The sequence below is a fragment of the Lithobates pipiens genome, unplaced genomic scaffold (genome assembly GCF_037356315.1).
Source record: "Lithobates pipiens isolate NorthernLeopardFrog02 unplaced genomic scaffold, aLitPip1_a1.2 Scaffold_22, whole genome shotgun sequence".
NCBI classification, from domain to species: domain Eukaryota; kingdom Metazoa; phylum Chordata; class Amphibia; order Anura; family Ranidae; genus Lithobates; species Lithobates pipiens.
In genome coordinates, this window is record NW_027507784.1 from 197,827,040 (window position 1) to 197,844,288 (window position 17,249).

At 47.1% G+C, this 17,249-nt stretch overlaps 1 protein-coding gene across 3 annotated transcripts in view; it reads left to right on the forward strand.

Moving 5' to 3' along the window:
• The window catches only part of KATNIP (katanin interacting protein), a 189,438-nt gene that overhangs the window by 38,248 nt on the left and 133,941 nt on the right, over positions 1-17,249 (forward strand). For 2 of the 3 annotated variants that reach the window (XM_077448812.1, XM_077448813.1), the window contains exon 6: positions 8,804-8,929. In XM_077448812.1, the coding sequence (XP_077304938.1) occupies positions 8,804-8,929 (126 nt within the window). Of the gene's footprint in view, positions 1-8,803; positions 8,930-17,249 lie in introns of those variants that run through there. The other variant, XM_077448814.1, reaches the window with a different exon arrangement.

Genomic DNA, 17,249 nt, shown 5'->3' on the forward strand with positions numbered 1-17,249 from the left:
TCTGGCAAGAAGCTTGCCAGCCTTATTGCCAAATTTGTGTAGAGTGGCATCGAAGTGGGCTTGTTTAGTGGTTTCCAAGGTTTCGGCCCAAGTGTCAAATGACTGCTTGGCTGTATGCCAGGCCTCACGATTTTTGGGGGAGTTTAAGGCATAGAGTGCTCGCTGGGCCTGATGTAATCTGGAACTGGAGGCTTTGTATTGGGACAGGGCGTGTTTCTTGAACGAGGATGCATAAGAGATAATGCGTCCCCTAAGGAACGCCTTACCTGCGTCCCAGAACAAGTGTGGGTTATCAGCATGTATTGCGTTCGTCTGCGAATAGGATGCCCATTCTTTCGTCATGTAAGCTTGAAAGTCTGCGTTGTGTTCCAAATAGGAGGGGAAACGCCATATTTTGGGATTAGGGTGTATGTCGGGGGTCTCTAGAGTCACCGAGATCGGAGCATGGTCTGATATAGCTATGTCATGAATTTCTGCTTTTGGAAGGAAGGGGATTAGGTCATTAGAGCTAAAAAAATAGTCAATCCTAGAAAAGACATTGTGGGGATAAGAGTAAAAGGAAAATTCTCGGTCGGTTGGGTGGTGGAGTCGCCAAATGTCATGCAGGTGAAGGGATTCCATAGTCATTGCCAGGCTCGTGGGAATAGTAACGGTCGAGTAAGATACGGGGCGCAATGATGAGGATTTGTCATCTACCGGGTGGGCAACAGAATTGAAGTCGCCCCCCACCAGGTGCGGGAGGTGGGGGAAGCGCAGTAGCCAACTAGTCAATGCGCTGAAAAAGGGTTTCGTGGGGCTATTGGGGGCATAGACGTTGGTAATGGCAAGTTCCTTGGTCCCTATGAGGGCCCTAATCGTAAGGAGTCTGCCCTGTTGATCTGTGTCCGTAGATAGGATCCTACAAGGAAGATTCTTATTGATAAGAATAAGAACCCCTGCTTTCCGGCCTACAGCCTCAGAACCTACCACCTCACCCACCCAGAGCTTCCTCATCCGAACAAAGTCTGATGAGGAGAGATGGGTTTCTTGTAACAGCGCTATGTCTGTTTTGAGTCTCTTGAGGTGTCGCAGTATCTTCAGAAGTTTGTTGGGGGAACGAAGCCCTTTAACGTTCCACGAGACTACTTGTAGCATGGTGAAGCGTTAAGTGAAGTAACAGTGGGGATTAACCACTTCAGTTCCGGACCAATAAACACCTTAAGGACCAGAGGTCTTTTTGCAATTTCGCACTGCGCTGCTTTAACTGGTAATTGCGCGGTCATGCAATATTGCACCCAAACGAAATTTGCGTCCTTTTCTTCCCACAAATAGAGCTTTCTTTTGATGGTATTTGATTGCCTCTGCGATTTTTTTTTTTTGCGATATAAATGAAAAAAGAGCGAAAATTTTGAAAAAAAAAGATATTTTCTTCTTTTTGTTATAAGAAAAATCGAATAAACTAAATTTTAGTCATACATTGAGGGCAAAATTTATTCAGCCACATGTCTTTAGTAAAAAAAATGTCAATAAGCCTATATTTTTTGGTTTGCGCAAAAGTTATAGCGTCTACAAACTAGAGTACATTTTCTGGAATTTACACAGCTTTTAATTTATGACTGCCGATCTCATTTCTTGAGGTGCTAAAATGGCAGGGCAGTACAAATCCCCCCCAAATGACCCCATTTTGGAAAGTAGACACCCCAAGGAAATTGCTGATGGGTATGTTGAGCCCATTGAATATTTATTTTTTTTGTCCTAAGGGATTGAATAATGACAAAAAAAAAATAAAAAAATTTTTTTTACAAAAAGTTGTCACTAAATGATATATTGCTCACACATGCCATGGTTATATGTGAAATGACACCCCAAAATACATTCTGCTGCTTCTCCCGAGTACGGGGATACCACATGTGTGGGACTTTTTGGGAGTCTAGTCGCGCACGGCACCCCGAAAACCAATCACCACCTTCAGGATTTCTAAGGGTGCAAATTTTTGATTTAACTCCTCACTACCTATCACAGTTTCGAAGGCCATAAAATGCCAAAATAGCACAAAACCCCCCCAAATGACCCCATTTTGGAAAGTAGACACCCCAAGCTATTTACTGAGAGGCATGTTGAGTCCATGGAATATTTTATATTTTGCCAAAAGTTGCGGGAATATTACAAACTTTTTTTTTTTTGCACAAAGTTGTCACTAAATGATATATTGCTCACACATGCTATGGGCAGAAGTCAAATTACACCCCAAAATAAATTCTGCTGCTTCTCCCGAGTACGGGGATACCACATGTGGGGGACTTTTTGGGAGCCTAGTTAACTAGCTACCTAGCGACACTAGCGACACTGATGCAGCGTTCAGAAAAATTATCGCTTAGTGACACTGGCAAAAGGGGGTGAAAGGGTTAACTAGCGGAAATCAGGGGGTTAAAACCATTATTGGGTAGTATATCGGGGTACCTAGCGCTATAAAAACCTGGCGGTGAACCTAAAAAAATAACTAGCTACCTAGCGACTGTAGCGACACTAATGCAGCGATCAGAAAAACGATCGCTTAGTGACACTGGCAAAAGGGGGTGAAAGGGTTAACTAGCGGCAATCAGGGGGTTAAAAACATTATTGGGTAGTATATCGGGGTACCTAGCGATATAAAAACCTGGCGGTGAACCTAAAAAAATAACTAGCTACCTAGCGACACATGCAGCGATCAGAAAAATTATCGCTTAGTGACACTGGCAAAAGGGGGTGAAAGGGTTAACTAGCGGCAATCAGGGGGTTAAAAACATTATTGGGTAGTATATCGGGGTACCTAGCGCTATAAAAACCTGGCGGTGAACCTAAAAAAATAACTAGCTACCTAGCGACTGTAGCGACACTAATGCAGCGATCAGAAAAACGATCGCTTAGTGACACTGGCAAAAGGGGGTGAAAGGGTTAACTAGCGGCAATCAGGGGGTTAAAAACATTATTGGGTAGTATATCGGGGTACCTAGCGATATAAAAACCTGGCGGTGAACCTAAAAAAATAACTAGCTACCTAGCGACACTAGCGACACATGCAGCGATCAGAAAAATGATCGCTTAGTGACACTGGCAAAAGGGGGTGAAAGGGTTAACTCTAGGGGCAATCAGGGGGTTAAATCTTTATTGGGGGGTGATAGGGGGCTACCCTGGACCTAACACTAACTGTCCTGACAGTTTTTACTGTCACAACTGACACTGAATGCATTGATCAGTAAAGAAATGATCAATGCAATCAGTGACACTGTGACTGGGGGGGGAGGGGGGCGGGGGGGGGATCGGGGGGCGATCGGGGGGGGGATCGGGGGGGGTTTGTGTGCCTGTGTGTACCTACATGTCAGTGTAGTGTTCGTGCACACTTACTTTTACTCTTCTCCTCGTAGTCCGGTCAAAAAGACCGCCCCGAGGAGAATGACATCACTTCCTCCTTCCTGTGTAAACAATACACAGGGGAGGAAGCTTCTCATTGGCCAGGAGCGATCCAGAGGGGGTGGCCGAAAACGAACGGCCATCCCCTCATCACGGATCGCTGCTGGACCGAATCGGACCGCCGTAACCAGCGGGAGGGGGTCCGATGGGACCCCCCACCCGCTGGAAGGCAATCACGTAGATGTACGTGATTCTGCCTGCCTGTGCCATTGTGCTGACGTACATTGGCAATACGGCGGTCCTGAAGTGGTTAATAATACCATGTGGTAGGGAGGACCAGGGTCATGTAACAACAGGAGCTGTGCTCCAGATAGGGCCAGAGCGGCCCCTGGTAAGGTAGCAGCAAGGGAGGGTAGATTGGGGATAAGTGCAGCTGGGGGAAGAAGTAGAAGGAAGAGGTGGGGAAGGGAACGGCAAATGTGCCAGGCATAGTAACCAAGAAAGTAAAAACAACTCACTATTAACTTCACTTTTTTCCGCATGGGGGTCACTGTGTAGACCAGCTCCCAGAACCAGGCCTCCGGATTGACATAGAAATGGCTGCCCTAGAAAGAAGGAGCATGGCACGCCGTCAACCCAGGCAAGGATCAGAACGAAGTGAGATGGTCTGCACAGAAGAATCCACAGGGGGAACAAGTGGGTGTAACCTGAAAAAAAACACAAAAATTGAGGAAAAATAGTTATAATAGAACAGCCAGAAGCCGATGGCTTATGGGACATGGTAAAAGACATAAGTTCAGTCAATGCAGCACACGGGGCCAGTCACGGCCCTTGGTGAAATATTACCTGAGGAGCGCATGCATAGCGCAAGTGGCCCAGGAGGAAATTATTCAAACAGAAGCCACTTCTACCATTAAAGAACGGGTGGTAGGCAAAGCTTCGTCCCTGGGAGGGAGGGAGGACAAGAAAGGTCACAAGGTCCTGGGGTCCATCAGCATGGGTTCAGAGCGTGTGGAGCTGGACCTGAGGCCCTGAAGCGCTTGGGGGAATCCTTCCGTGGGCTCCTCTGGTCTAGAGCCCTATTGACTGGAGCCGCTTTAGGTGACGGGCTGAGTGGAGGGCCCGAGCGTAGCGATTTCAGAAAACGCGATGCATCGTCCGGGTCTTGAAAAGAGAGCTGTTCTCCGTTGGGTGCTTTAAACCGTAAGATTGCCGGAAATGCCAGAGTAAATTTCAGCTGCCGTTGGAATAGTTCCGTGCAGATATGTTGAAAGGCCTTCCGTTTCTTGGAAACATCCACTGAGTAGTCAGCAAAGATCAGGATTTTGACCCCGTCAATCTGAAGTGATCTGGACTGGCGATACTGCTGCAGAATGGAGGCTTTGTCTGAATAATTCAGGTATTTGGCAATTATCGGGCGCGGGGATTTGCGATCCGAGTTGGGCGCCCCCACACGATGTGCTCGTGCCACGGTGAAGGGTCCCCCCAGACCCAGAGCCTCCGGGATGCGGCTTGCACACAGGTCTGACAGAGCGGATTGGTGAAGCGAGTCGGGGATACCTACAAAGCGCAGGTTGCTCCTCCTGGACCTATTCTCGAGGTCATCGAGCTTTTCCAAAATATATTTGTTAGTTCTGTCCTGAGCTTGTTCCAGGGACTGCGTTTGGTACAATTCTTCCTCTAAAGTAGAGATGCGATTTTCAGCCTCATTGAGTCTGGATGCATGTTCCCCAAGCTGGGCTTGAAATTTATGCATGCCTTGGGTGACAGCTTTCTCAACAGAGGCAGCTATCATAGGGGAGAGGAGAGCAGCAACAGCTTGTGCCAGAAGCTCTGTCTGTTGATCCTGCAGCGGTGGGGATGGCAGAGAGTGCAGCATGGCAACAGGCGCCACAGGCCCAGGTACATGTGTGGAGGCTGGAGGTTGTAGGGAAGAGTGTGCCTTGGAGGTTGTCTGGCCTTGTGCTGGGTCTCCTACCTCCATGGCTGGCGCTGTCTCCTCCGGATAGGCCGCGCAGGCCGGAGCGGTGACCGGAGCGGTGTAGGCCGAAGCCGGGGCCTTGATTTGCGGTTAGGCCTGCCGCGCGGTGGCGGCCGCGTACGAACGCGGCCCGGTTTTTTCCACGAACCGGTCCATCCTGGAGCTGGTAGCGTGGGGAAGTCAGCTGGCCAGTGGAGCGGGCGAAAACGCCGGATTTGTAACCGATTTAGAGGCCGGTTTGCGGGAGCTGTGAGAGAGGACAGCTGCTCCATGCGGCGCCGGAACCGGAAGTGAAATACTGGCCTTAATGAGGCCATAGATAGCAGGGGTAACAACTGTGCCCCTTCAACCTCCCCTCCTAAATCAGAGTTTGATTTAGCCTTTGACCCATGCAAGGAGAATGTGGCAGTTGAGGATGATCCCTCTTCTAATTAATCTGATCAGGATGACAAACCTGTAAAAATAAAAAGAAACTTGTAAAGTTTTATGTTTTTATTATTTATAGATTGCCAGTAAGAACCAATTATATTCCATGTTTAAATTTGTAGTGGAGATTTTATCTGCTCACTCCAAGGTATCCATTGTGGGATCCCTTAAATTGCCTCAACCAGCTAAGATTTTCCCAGTCCACTTGCTGGTAGACCTTGCTCTGTATGGGAACTGTCCTTTCTCAGAGAAGATTTTTAGTTTTCCAAAATGTTTTGCTCACTAGTATTCTATTGAGCAAGTTTTCTACAAAATTGGGAAGTTCCTGTTGTAGATCCTGACATTTCTTGTCTTAACAAGATCCTCACAGACCCTGGATAAACCAGTGGTCAAGGACCTGGCTAGGGGCACTCTTTTTTTTTTTTTTTTTTTTTTTTTTTAAGCTTTTTAAATTTGCTTTCCTATGACGGGGCCCCACAGTGCAACCTATGGTCCTTTATGGCAGTTTGCCAGATTGTTGCTGTCTGGACTAAATGCAAGACTCAAAATCGTAATTCTTAATGGATGCCTCAGTCCACAATTGGTTAGATCTTTTACCTACAGCCTTAAGCCTCGTACACACGATCCAATTGTTGGCCAACCAAGCGTCAGATTTTTGTCTTAAGGGCGTGTGCCAGGATTTTGTCTTGCATACTAATGGTACACAATTTTCATGCAACAAACACGAACGTATTGACGTACTCCGAGGAATTTCAGCTTTTGAGTCCCCTCTGCTAATTTTGTGTTTGGTGATCATTGATTCCGAGCATGCGTGTTTGTACTTTTTAACTTTTGTGTGACAAACTTGAGTACTGACCATCAGAAAATCTGACAGCTGACCGTTGTCTGCTGAAAATTTACTAGCATGTCATCCAACATTTGTTGGCAGAAAGTTGGACAATTGTCAAAAGGAGCGTCTTAACAGTCAGATTTTAGGACAACAGTCTGTCAACAGACAATCCCCTGCAAACAATCGCATTGTGGGTATGAGGCTTTACACTACTGCATGAATGAGTTGGTGACATAGCTCATCAGATCTCCAGAATGAGTCTCCTCCATTCACATGTAGAGGATTCCTTGGCTTAAATGCTGGTCAGCTGAGCTTCCATGCAAAAAGCAACTTTAGCTGTTATCCTTAAAAGGCGAATACCTGTTTGGTACCTCCTTGGATAAGTACAACAAGAGATTACAGGTGGTAAAAGTATACTTCTCATCACTTCACATCTTCCAGTGGGACTTCTACACCTGAGGTTAGGAAGGAAGGGAGGTTCCTTTCATCCCTTTCAATATTCAAGTTCCAAATCTAAGGCAGGAACATACTTTTGTAAGAAGACAGCTCTTTAAACCAACCAAGCCTGGTTCCAAGGCTTCTTTTCCCAATGATGGAAAGCCCCTACTTCTAAGTAGTGTGAGGGAACATTTGTTGACCTTTTGTATGGTTCCAAAACCAAACGGAGGAGTCTGACCCATTCTGTATCTAAAGACTCTCAGCTTGTTCCTACTGATTTAAAAGTTCCACATGGTCAGTCATTTTATCGCTCCTTCTGGATGATATTCTGGCCTGAGTAGACATCCAAGACACTTAAAGTTTCCATTTCAATGCTGTCCGCATTTTGTAGTGGGTTATCGGCTCTGCTCAGGGATTCATGTTTTAGAGTACTTTGATAATCTCTTGAAGAACTTTCTCTCTGTCTCTGACTAACATTCAGCAGACAGTGCCATCTCTGCAGAGGTGGAGGTTGGATCCTCAATCTGATGAAGTCGTCATTGGACCCATCTCAAATATTGAAGCACCAGGGCCTGATGTTGGACAACACCATGTCCAGAATCTTCTTGCTTCTGGACAAACTCCTGTCACTCCAGTCACAGGCCTAGGCCCTTTGGGCCAAGGGGAAGCCCTTACTTAAAGCGATGGTAAAGTCTTTTTTTTTTAAATAACAAACATGTTATACTTGCCTCCTATGTGCCGTGATTTTGCACAGGGGAGCCTGGATCCTCCTCTTCTTGGGTCAGCCTTCGCTACTCCTGGCCTCCTGACCTCCTGTTGAGTGCCCCCACAGGCAGCAGCTGGCTATGGGGGCACCCGAGCCAATGGTGCTGCAGCCAATCAGGAGGGAGAGTCTGGGTCGGCCGAGAGACACGTGGACATCGCTGAACAGAGAGGGGGGGTTAAGGTAAGTCTTTTTTTTTTTTTTTTCCTGCTTCATATCTTTTTATGTCTTAGCTGGACCTTTTTTTTTTTTTTTTTCAGCCGTTCAATGATTTTGGATCAGGAAATTATTGTTCATAATTATTATTTCAATTTTTTTACTAAAACCTGTTTTCAGTTCCTAATCCCAATGGTGACATTTCTTCCATTCTGGATTTAAAGGTTCTCAACATTTTGTATGTTCTCAAAAATTTTGAATGGAAATGGGAGTGATAATCAGGATTTTTTTTTATTTATTTTTTTAAACGCTGTTATTGCTTGTTTAAAGATCACTGTGGGATGAAGCCCACAGGTGTGCCCAGATAGGAAGCAACTTCCTGTGGTGGCACATCAAGAAGAGGAGGAGCCAAGAGTGCCAGTGCCATAACCCATAAAGAGGATGTTTGAAGCCATTCCATTGCACAGAGCATTATGAACAGTATGAACCTGCATGTTATTTAAAACAAAATGAAAAAAAGAGTTTACAATCGCTGTAAAACTCAAAAATGTACTGCCTGCCAGATTTATTATAACATGTGGAAGGCTGATGGTTTGAGACTTTGGGGTGTCTCCATGGGACTTTAGGTGCATTGTGTGCTTTCCTTTCTTCAGTACACCAACATTTATCCCTCTGCATCATCAAAGGTCAAGTATCTACTTTGTCTGTGCTTTGTGTACTTATCTAAAAAAAAAAAAAAAAAAATCAGGGTTTGTTTGTTAAAGCTAAGGTCCTCTAAAACTGTCATTTATGTTCTTTGTTGAGAATATTGTTACAAATAACTATTTTGTAATATTTGTAGAGCTCCATAAACATTAAATCCGAAAGTGGATCAGCTGTTCATATTGTTCCAAATGTGAATTACTCAGAAGATTTTGAAACTGATGAAGATGGGCATTCTGATCAGAGTGATGAACATGAACAACAGGTAATGCTATTCCATTCATTTTTATGTCCTGTTATCTTTTGGTGATATTTTACCCCAAACTGATTACCTTAGGTCTTCTTTACGGTTGCAGTTGGGGACACAGTAAAGACAAGCATTTGAGCTGCTGTTTTACCTCCTCACACTGCTCTCCCTTAAGCTGCAAAGGCAGTGGAGGGGGTGTGTGTACATACAGCGGGTCAAAAAAAAAATCACCCAACCTTTTAAAATAATCACATTTTGTTGCTTTGCAGCCTGAAATGAAGACAGACATATTTTTTTTTGTTTTACCCAGCTGTATTTACTAGTGCAGCTTATAACACGGACATGTCATAAAAAAATGTAAAAACCGAATCATTGCTTTAGAAAAAGTATCACCCCCTCCCTTATGTCACTATTTTGCTGGACCACGTGACAGTTGTCAGGATATAAGAAAAATAGGGCAAAATACCATATTTTTGAGGGAAATCTGCTTCCCTCTGCTAGAAAGATGTCAATGGGATGAAGTTTTACCTTTAGAGTTATCCCTTTAAAACCAAACACATATTAATTACACAGGTTCTGTGCCTGATTAAGGTGTTAATTAAACTTGCTTAGTGCCTTATCTGCATTAAATTAACCTCAGAACCTGTGTAATGAATATGTGTTTTGGTTTAAAGGGATGAGGCGGCAACCCTATTTACCTTCCAACATGACAATGACCCAAAGCACACAAAATGACTGCATGGTGGTTGAAGGAGAAAAGGGTGAATGTCCTTGCCTAGTCAGTAGGGATGCACCGAAATTTCGGCCGCCGAAACATATCAATATTTTTTTTTAGAGGTTTTGCTGATACAGGCAGATACAGTCCGCGTTTTTTTTTTTTTTTTTTTTAAAAGCCAGCAGCTACAAATACTGCAGCTGCTGACTTTTAAAATAGTGACACTTACCTGTCCAGCGTGCCCGCAATGTCGCCACCCGAAGCCGATCTCTCGATCGTCTCTCGGGTGCTGCCGCCGCCATCTTGGGTATGGGAATCAGGAAGTGGAGCCTTTCGGCTTAATTTCCCGGTTCCCTACTGCGCATGCGCGAGTTGCGCTGCGCAATAAGGATGGACCCGCTGCCTCTGGGATCCGTGTGTTTCCCAGCAGGCAGCGGGGGACTTTCGGAAAGGGGCGTAATCTACGCCCCTTTCCGCAGAGAGCTATCCCGGAAGTGGGTGCAGATACCTGTACTGTACAGGTACCTGCACCCCCCTCCCCCCTGAAAGGTGCCAATTGTGGCGCCGGAGGGGGGGAGGATTCCAATGAGCGGAAGGTCCACTTTATTGTGGACCTCCGCTTTAATAGCAGTGGCTGTGGCTGGACTATTGCTGAAGCAGTGGATGCAATTTCTTCTGGTAGTACCTCTGCTTTGTGCATTTGGCTATGGACCGAAGGGGGGTTGAAACGCCCCCAAAAAGAGCTAAAAGGGTCTCCCTCAAGCTCTGGAAAGCCTACTCCTCTCTACAAATGGCATCCTCCCCTGAGAGGGGACGGCTGGTCAGAGTGAGCATCAGGGCCATGAAATGTCTGCAACTGTTTTTAACACTGCAGCCCCTGTTTATTTTGTGATATTTAAAAAAAAAAAAGAAAAAAAAAAAAGTTTAGCGACGTTAATCACATCTCAGTGTGGGTCAAAATGTGACAGGTTCTCCATTACCCAGGACCCTCAAACTGAGGAACTGGGGACAGACGAAGATGAATTCCCTCAGAGGACCATGTTGAGGCTGATAACTCTTCTTCTAAAGTGTCGAATGCGGGAGAATCAGCTGGTCCTATCTTAAGATTGATGCTGCAATTTCTTGCTGAATGATCACTCCATATTTATGTACCCTTAACTGAGTGTTTGGGTTCACTAAATCCTCCTCAAGCTGTGCAGGCCTTTTCCTATCCATTCATTGCTGGAAAAGCTTTTTTGTATCTGAGAGGATCACCCAGATAAGCATTTTTTCCCTCCTGAAACGTTTTCACACTTTATCCTGTGGTGGAGGAAATTCACTAAGTAGGGTATACCAGCAATTAACGCTGCTATATCCTCTGTGATTAAGTTTGACTTGTCCGGCAGACAATGCTCAAAGGCTTAGGGATCAAGTGGATAAAAAGGTGGAATTCCTATTGGGGGGGGGGGGGGGGGAACGTTTTTTTTTCTATGGCTTGAGTCTCTCAGCCTGCGCTGACAGTAATTGCTTAATCATTGAGAGACCAGTTTAAACAGGTGTTCAAGGTTATCCTGCTCAGCAGGCCCAGGAGGCACCTTCAATAGTTGCTATGATAGATTCTATCCTTCAGGCCTTGTGCCCTTCACTAAGCGCCTGGTAAGAAGCTCCTGGCTAGTCTTCCTTTTTGCGGTGAAACAGCTATTTGGGGATGTTTTTGATAATACTTCCAAAGAAATTCTAGTGGAAAGAACCCCTTTTGCAATTTAAAAAAAGGAGTGTATTTTCCTTTTAAAGCTCTTTCTCCTGTGCCAGAGGCATCAGCCTCCAGGCAGCCAGGGTGGCTTCCAATGTCAGATTCAATCAAATAGGGGGAATACTTCTGCAGTTCTCAAGGATCTGGCAATAGCTCTAGGCTACAAACTGGAGTTCCAAGAGTTCCAGTCTCCCCGTTTTCGCAGATCAAATGTTTCTAAGGATTCAGAGGAAAAGAAAAAAGTGATGATGGGGGTCCCCATGTAAGAATAGAGGTTGGGGTTTGATTCAAACCTCCTTCTTTTTTTTTTCACGGTGCCAAATCCGAATGGACATTCTGGATCTCAAAAATCTAAATTCAGTTCCTGAATATAACCACTTTTTTTTTCGTATGGCGTCAATCCAAATCGGTTATCTCCTTCCTACAAGGAAGAGAATTTATGGCGTCAATCGACATCAAAGATGCATACCTCCATATGCCTCTTTCCTCGCTCACTAGTAATATCTACTTTTCAAGTTTGAAAATCTTCATTTTCAGCATGTAGCTCTGCTTTTCGATGTAGCTACTGTGTCTCGTGATGTATGATTAAAGAAAATAGAATTTTTATAACAGGCTTACCTATAAAAACCTTTTCTTTTTTAAGTACATCACGGGACACAGTGGTCCCACCCCTCTTTCTAGTATACACGTGTATTGTTTTGCTACAAAACTGAGATAATCCCGGTAGGAGATGGGTTATATAGGGAGGCAACTTCCTGTTTAGGGTGTTCCAGTGTCCAGCACCTGAAGGTGGACTATAACCCACATAGTAATTACTATGGCTCTGTGTCCCATGATGTACTTCAAAAGAAAATTATTTTACAGGTAAGCTGCTATAAAAATCCTATTTTAGCTGTTCATATTTACTAAAATAATTGCATTCCCATGTTCTGTGTACTGTGGGAGACCAGATATAGTGAATGCAGGGTCCTGGGTTTAGTAATACTTTAAATTACATTTAAAATCTGTGGAATGACTTGAAGACTGCAGTCTACAAACGGTCAGGGCGGGCCCTACCATGGGTCCCAGTGGATCCATTGGACCCAGGTAGCACTTTGAAAGGGGCAGCAAATTGAACCACGTCCACCTCTTTCTCTTCTATTTACCCAGCTAATTGATGACCAATATTTTTTATTTTATTTTTTCAGCAGTTTTGTGTGTCATAATGACAAATGGCCCCCGGGCCCCTCGGCCTGCCCTTATACTGCCCTAGCCTGTATATATACTACCCTAGCCTGTCCCTATACTACCCTAGCCCGTCTCTTTGAATTTGACATAATGGTATGTCATATGATTTTCTCTTTCGCTCAATTGATGTACACAGCTCCTTTAAATCTTGACCTTAGAGTTATATTGCCACCTTCAGGAGAGGACTAGGCAGAACATGTAAAAACAGCAAAACTGCACAGCACCGCCCAGGGGGCAGTCCCACTGGCTATAACCCCTCACTCTGCTTCCTGCAGCTCAGTTTTTTTCCTGCCTAGTGTAGGAGAAGGACGTGGCTCCCTGAGGGGAATTTTTTCATTTTTTTTTTTTCTGCAATTTTGATCCTGTGATCTACAATCAACAGCCGGGCTGGGTGACGGGCTGGATATTCTAGATCCTTGTAGTCTCCCCAGCCTGGCCATCGAATGTGAGCAGACCCTAGCTAGGCGCTGGGTCGCCACGACATGCCCCTTTCTGGTCCAGGGGCGGCCAGTGAGCTATATGCTCCGGGGCACACACATGACCAGGCTACTGCTGTCCGTGTCACAGTATGCCGTGGCCGACAGCCATACCATACTGCTCGGGTGATGGGTCTGTGGTGGAATGTGTCCAGGAGTCCTGACTGGAGGGGTAACTATGTCTCCACTTGCTTCGGCTACTTTCCGGAGGTCAGACTCTGTTTGTATCGGTGGCTGGTCCGAAAAAGGGTCTGGCGGTCTCCTCGACCACCATCTCTCGGTGGATGAGACAAATTGTGGTTCAGGCTTAAGCCTTAAAGGGGCAGGTGCCCCCCTTTCCTGTCACGGCACATTCCACCAGGGCGATTGGAACCTCCTGGGTTTTCCTACATCTAGCGTCTGTCTCCCAGGTTTGTAAGGCAGCGACTCGGTCGTCCGTTCACTCTTTCACTAAATTTTACAAAGTTGATATGAGTGCATCTTCAGATGCTTGCTTTGGCTGCAAAGTTTTGCAGGCGGCTGTGTAAGGTTGCAATTCACACTTTCATTTAAGTTACAAGGTTGTTGTGAACACCTCTTCGAATGCAGAAGTTGGCCGCAGGTTTTGCAGGCGGCCGTTTAAGTTGGCAACTCTTCTTTGTTGTGGGTCTCAATTTCCTCTTTGTTGTGGGTGAAGTTATTTATTGCTGTTTCCACCCCTCATTTTTTGACACTGCTCGGGCACGTCCCTAAGGTCAAGATTTAAAGGAGCTGTGTCCGTCAATAAACGAAAGAGAAAATAGGATTTTTGTACTCGCCGTAAAATCCTTTTCTCTGAAGTTCATTGAGAGACACAGCACCCACCCCTCCTATTTATGTTTGTACTGCTTTTTGACAAACAGCTGCAGGAAGCAGAGTGAGGGGGTTATAGCCAGTGGGACCACCCCATGGGCGGTGCTGTGCAGTTTTGCTGTTTTTACATGCTTTACATGTTCTGCCTAGCCCTCGGCTGAAGGTGGTGATATAACCCTAAGGTCAAGCTTTAAAGGAGCTGTGTCTGTCAATTAACTTCAGAGAAAAGGATTTTACGGTGAGTACAAAAATCCTATTTTTCTTTGGGGGGGGGGGCAGCCTTTCATTATGGACCCATGCAGCACAATGTCTTCGGCCAGCCCTGCAAATGGTCACCATCAAATTTCATTGAACTTGAGCAGTTCTGCAAAGAAGAGTGCGCAAATATTGCAAAGTCTAGATGTGCAAAGTTAGTAGAGACATATCCCAACAGACTAAAGGCCATAATTAAAGCAAATGGTGGTCCAAAAATACTGGTATATGGGGGTGTTCCCTTTTCTAACTTGGTGATTTCTGTTTTTGAAATGTTTTATTTTTTCAGATATTTTGGTGTTCTATCATTCACTTGGTTGTTATAAGTTGCACTATTAAATATAACTGGATAAAACAAAAACTGTGTCTATCTTCATTTCAGGCTGCAAAGCAACAAAATGTAATTATTTTAAAATTATGCCACGGCTGTATGCCATGGCTATGATGCTTTGTATTGTGGTACAGCAAAAATTATCCTTGCTGTTGCGTTCAGTAGGCAGTACCGCTCACAAACCATAACCCATTCAAATGTTTGTAAACAGGAAGGATTTTTACTGCAGAGGAGATGCATACTATGTCCATTCTGCATTAAAGTATTCTTATCTGTTTGATTGCAATGTACACTGAGCTGTGCATGTCCAGCCTCATGTTCAGTTTCAGCATTTGGAGAGATGAAAAAACTCCTGTGCAGGGGCTGGAGTGATGTCATCCCAGCCCAGCCAATCAAAATTACCAAAGGTTGAAACCCAGAAGACCTGCAGAAGAAGGTGCTTGGAGTAGAGGTGAATATAGCTATGCTTGAAGGAACCTTAGGCCGCGTACACACGGGCGGACTGTTCGCCCAACCCTGTCCGCTGAACAGTGTTTGGGCGGACAGTCCGCTCGTGTGTGGGCTTTCAGCGGACAGTTTCAGCGGACAGTTGGACGGACAAAGTCTTTCGGAAATTCCGAAAAACTGTCCGCTGAAACTGTGTTTGAGCGAACAGTCCGCCCATGTGTGGGCCTGTCCGCTGTACTTTCGAAATGAGCGGACTGTTCCCGCTCGGAAAGTCCGCCCATTTCGAGCGCGTGTACAGGTAGGCGGGGCCCGCGAAGGAGACGTCGCGGGCTCCGCCGCCTGGAATGGGCTTAAAGGGGAACCCCAACGCCGAAAAAAATCGGCGTGGGGGTTCCCCCAAAGTCCACACCAGACCCTTGTCCGAGCACGCTACCCGGCCGGCCAGGAAAGGGGGGCGAGCGAGCGCGATCCCCCTCCTGAGCCGTACCAGGCCGCGTGCCCTCAACATGGGGGGGTGCCTTGGGGAAGGGGGGGCCGCGCGGCCCCCCCACCCCAAAGCACCTTGTCCCCATGTTGATGAGGACAAGGGCCTCTGCCCGACAACCCTGGCCGTTGGTTGTCGGGGTCTGCGGGCGGGGGGCTTATCGGAATCCGGGAGCCCCCTTTAAGAAGGGGGCCCCCGGATACCGGCCCCCCACCCTATGTGAATGAGTATGGGGTACAATGTACCCCTACCCATTCACCTGTGAAATAAAGTACAAAAAAAAACACAACACATGGAAAAAGTATTTTATTGCACAGCTCCGGGGGGTCTTCTCGCCGGACTCCTCCGCTATGTGTGTGTAGCTCTTATGCTAGCGGAGGAGTCCGGCTTTCTTCCTCCCCGCCGCCGGCCTCTTCTCCCGACTTCGGGGGTCTTGTCCCCCTCTTCGGTTCTTCTGCCGGGCCACCGCGCCTTCTTGTAGCTCTTTTACAGGCGGTGGCCCGGTCTTCTGTCGCCGCTGCCTTCCGTTCTTCTGTCGCCGCCGCCGCCGCCTTCCGTTCTTGTTCTTCTTCTTCTTCTTCTCCTGGAGATGTTGACTCGACGAGCTCTCCGGCCGGAATGCCAGGGACACGCTCCGCTGCCACTTATATAGTGACAATGGGGCGGTGTCACATGGTATATGTCACATGGGTTGGTCACATGGTGACCCCGCCCCCTTACGATGTCATAGTCCCCATGTGACATCAACCCATGTGACCAACCCATGTGACATATACCATGTGACACCGCCCCATTGTCACTATATAAGTGGCAGCAGAGCGTGTCCCTGGCATTCCGGCCGGAGAGCTCGTCGAGTCAACATCTCCAGGAGAAGAAGAAGAAGAAGAACAAGAACGGAAGGCGGCGGCGGCGGCGACGACAGCGGCGACAGAAGACCGGGCCACCGCCTGTAAAAGAGCTACAAGAAGGCGCGGTGGCCCGGCAGAAGAACCGAAGAGGGGGACAAGACCCCCGAAGTCGGGAGAAGAGGCCGGCGGCGGGGAGGAAGAAAGCGGGGAGGAAGAAAGCCGAAAAGAGCTACACACACATAGCGGAGGAGTCTGGCGAGAAGACCCCCGAAGACGGAAGACCCCCCGGAGCTGTGCAATAAAATACTTTTTCCATGTGTTGTGTTTTTTTTTGTACTTTATTTCACAGGTGAATAGGTAGGGGTACATTGTACCCCATACTCATTCACATAGGGTGGGGGGCCGGTATCCGGGGGCCCCCTTCTTAAAGGGGGCTCCCGGATTCCGATAAGCCCCCCGCCCGCAGACCCCGACAACCAACGGCCAGGGTTGTCGGGCAGAGGCCCTTGTCCTCATCAACATGGGGACAAGGTGCTTTGGGGTGGGGGGGCCGCGCGGCCCCCCCTTCCCCAAGGCACCCCCCCATGTTGAGGGCACGCGGCCTGGTACGGCTCAGGAGGGGGAGCGCGCTCGCTCGCCCCCCTTTCCTGGCCGGCCGGGTAGCGTGCTCGGACAAGGGTCTGGTGTGGACTTTGGGGGAACCCCCACGCCGATTTTTTTCGGCGTTGGGGTTCCCCTTTAAGTCCATTCCAGGCGGCGGAGCCCGCGACGTCTCCTTCGCGGGCCCCGCCTACCTGTACACGCGCTCGAAATGGGCGGACTTGGCTCCGCCTTACGTGGGCGAGTCCGTTCATTTCAAAAGTTGAGCGAACTGTTTGGCAAACAGTTCGTTGAAACAGTCCGCTCGTGTGTGGGCAAGTCCGCTCATGCAAATTTTGAGCGGACTGTTTGACAAACTGTTTGCCGAACAAGGTTGGGCGAACAGTCCGCGCGTG